The sequence below is a fragment of the Vespa velutina genome, chromosome 2, assembly GCF_912470025.1.
Source record: "Vespa velutina chromosome 2, iVesVel2.1, whole genome shotgun sequence".
NCBI lineage: Eukaryota > Metazoa > Arthropoda > Insecta > Hymenoptera > Vespidae > Vespa > Vespa velutina.
In genome coordinates, this window is record NC_062189.1 from 9,714,401 (window position 1) to 9,717,616 (window position 3,216).

The 3,216-nt window shown below is 26.6% G+C and overlaps 1 protein-coding gene across 1 annotated transcript; it reads left to right on the forward strand.

Moving 5' to 3' along the window:
• Positions 1-1,339: 1,339 nt before the first annotated feature.
• Positions 1,340-2,935, forward strand: LOC124947131 (nitric oxide synthase-interacting protein homolog). Its single transcript, XM_047488856.1, has 5 exons — positions 1,340-1,843; positions 1,927-2,038; positions 2,130-2,530; positions 2,612-2,720; positions 2,791-2,935. The coding sequence occupies exons 1-5, from the start codon at positions 1,668-1,670 to the stop codon at positions 2,860-2,862; spliced, it is 870 nt and encodes a 289-aa protein (XP_047344812.1). The 5' UTR covers positions 1,340-1,667; the 3' UTR covers positions 2,863-2,935.
• The last annotated feature ends 281 nt before the right edge of the window (positions 2,936-3,216 follow it).

A 3,216-nucleotide genomic window follows, 5' to 3' on the forward strand; every position in this document is an offset into this window, starting at 1 on the left:
AATTCAAGAAACACAAACCAAGGTTTGCCTCCATATTCTGAACTGATTCTAATAAACAAGGGCTTAGCTAAAAAATAAATTTATTACATGAGACTATTTTCTTAGAATTTTAATATATGATTTTGTTCTCATGTAAATTAATCTTGAATATTAACATTCTTTACAGATACTTTGTTTTAAAAATATATATTTTTTTTATTTTGAAAGTATCATGTCGTGAGCCATTGTTTTATCTTTTAAATAAGTCTTTGCTCATAAAAACGTATCAATAATTACATTTGTTGTTATGCTATGCCATTTAAGAATTTATACTTTTATGTATTAATTCGTTGAATTTATACTTTTCATGTTACTTTAGAAAAATGAATAAATTACGAACTTTATACAAAATTAAAAAATTTAGATATATATTATTATATTGTAAAGCGTAATTTAATCTTTAGTCTACTAATAGTTTATTTTTTCTTTGAAACTAAGATTGCGTTTCTCTTTCAAACAATATATCTTTTTATATGTTATTTTTTGTATAGAATAAGAATTCAATAATAACCTTAATATCTTTATAAAATTCTGACTACAATATATAATAAATGCAATAGGACAGATAATTTCCATTTTTCATTACTGCATACAATATGTATTGATCCATCGCTTTTTGATTTACATGTAAATATTTACATATGGTCTATAGCCTTGACTGTGATAATAGATTATTAGCTATAATATAATCACGCATGTTTTGCTACTAGTGTTTTATTTTATTGTTACTTGTCGCCTAAAAGAGAATGGTCCTTCAGTCATAAGTATTTAATTCATATGTTAGTTACTATTATGTGGACCGGAAAGTAATGTCGTTTCTGTGCATGTCGATATTTGATTGTGATTAAAAATAAAAACTTGTTAAAAATTTATTCGTTTGAATTTAATTTAAGAAAGCGACATTACTTTCCGATCCACCTAATACTTTCGAACCATTTAATTCTTTTCTGTTAAAATACGGGATATTCTTAGTAAGACTTTTTAAAATCTACAGATTAAGATCTGCACTATCTATTTAACAGTATATTGAACTGACATATGTGAATACCAATAATTGAAACTGAAATATAACTAAAATGACGGAAAGGAAATTGAACTGAATTTAACTGAAAAGTTGAATCAACCTTAATAGGATACTTATGTTTTCAACTATTACGAAATATGTTTGTTACTGTACGGAATACATATTATTGACATCATTCAAGTTGATCTGAAAACTCTGTTGTCTAATGTCAATTTAGTTCTTCGATACTAGCGCACTAACAGTACAGTGGTTACAGCTAATCTATACGAATATAGATACTAAATGATACACCAAACGATAAAATCGAGAGAAGGAGGGGTAGTATTTCCCTAACTAACCTTTTCTAGTTTTTATTTTCACCGTATTAGTTGCTGAGGTAACGCACTAGTTGAACGAGATATAGTGGGCAGATGTGATGTACGCTTCCGTTAATTATAAATAGGACAAATTTATCCAATTAGTTTGTTGTGATTCGTATAGATTTATCTTCATATAAACTCATGCAAAAAGATTCAAGTATATGAGTGCATATTAAATAAATTCGAATTTTCGCATTTAATAGTTCAGTAAAAAGCTCACAATCAAGAAAAAATTAACTAAAATAATGACGAGACACGCGAGAAATTGTACTGCTGGCGCTGTTTATACTTATCACGAGAAGAAAAAAGATGCAAGTGCTTCAGGTTACGGTACCAATACACAAAGAGTTGGGAAAGATTCTGTAAAGGATTTTGATTGTTGTTGCCTTACTTTACAACCTTGTAGAGAACCTGTAGTAACGTATATATTATTTATTATTTACTATCCTCTGCTAAAAAATTCTTTATTTTCATCAATGTTTTTATCGATCCTATATTTTATAGAAAAGATGGTTATCTCTTTGATAAAGAAGCGATATTAGAGTATATTCTAACGAAGAAAAGAGAATATGGTAGAAAATTAAAAGAATATGAAAAACAGAAACATAAGGAAGAGGTAAGCTGCAAATTATTTGAACTAATATAAAATATCGAATGAATATAAATGTCATAATATTTTGCTTCTTTTTCTCTATTTTTAATTATAGGAGGAGTTACATGAACGAACTGTAAACGAGGAGCTATTAAAATTGCAAAACTTTTTAAAAAGTGAAAAAAATATTGTTTCAAGGACCAAATCCAAAACAAATCAATCAAATACGTCGGTTTCAAATATGAGCAACGGAAAAGATAAAGCATTACCTAGTTTCTGGATTCCTTCTAAAACACCCGAAGCAAAAAAAATAAAATTACAAAAGCCTAATAAAACAGTTTATTGTCCTCTCAGTGGTAAACCTTTGAAACTAAATGACCTTATTTCTGTTAAATTTACTGAAGTTAAAGATCCAGATGATAACAAGTCACTTATAGTAAAACAAGCACGATATATGTGTCCTATTACTCATGATATTTTGAGTAATAGTGTTCCTTGTGCAGTAATTAAAACAACGTAAGTTAAATCATATAGATATTATAAAATAAAATTAAATAGATATAGTATATACAAATACAATAATAAATAAACTTTTAGTGGTCATGTTATCACAATGGAGTGTGTTGAAAAAATAATAAAAAAGGAATGGATTAATCCATTGGATGGTTCAAAATTAACAGAAGCAGATATTATATGTCTACAAAGAGTAATATGCACAGATTTATTAAAAATACATAGAATGTTTATATTTTTAACTGTTATTTTTAATTTTACAGGGTGGCACAGGTTATTCAGCTGTAAATGACTCTTTAGAAGGTAAACACGAAAGACCAGTATTGCAAGCTTAAATATATAAAAAATAATTTGGTTGTAAATATGTAATTTATAAAATTTACAATAAAAAATGTATTAATCCAACAAGTATTCTGCATTGCAATATATACATCATAAATTATATTATATTGTTATGCTATTGTATATTATTATACATCTTATATGACAACAGTATATGACATACGACCAGAAAAAGTAACTTGTCAGGAATATACTAATCAAAACCATAACAGTAAAAGTTTAATTTAAAACCATAATCTGAACGCGCTATACTTCTACTATTATAGCTCTAACTTCACCTATTTTTTAAATTGTTAACTAAATATTCTTGAAATTATGTACTTTCAGAACATTTAAAAAAGAAAATT

What these genes read in the sequence shown, in the direction of transcription:
- LOC124947131 (XM_047488856.1), top strand. Translation starts at nt 1,668, where the DNA reads ATGACGAGACACGCGAGAAATTGTACTGCTGGCGCTGTTTATACTTAT. An exon ending in AACAGAAACATAAGGAAGAG is followed by an intron (nt 2,039 to 2,129) that starts GTAAGCTGCAAA and finishes TTTTAATTATAG; the next exon opens with GAGGAGTTACATGAACGAAC. An exon ending in ATATTATATGTCTACAAAGA is followed by an intron (nt 2,721 to 2,790) that starts GTAATATGCACA and finishes TTAATTTTACAG; the next exon opens with GGTGGCACAGGTTATTCAGC.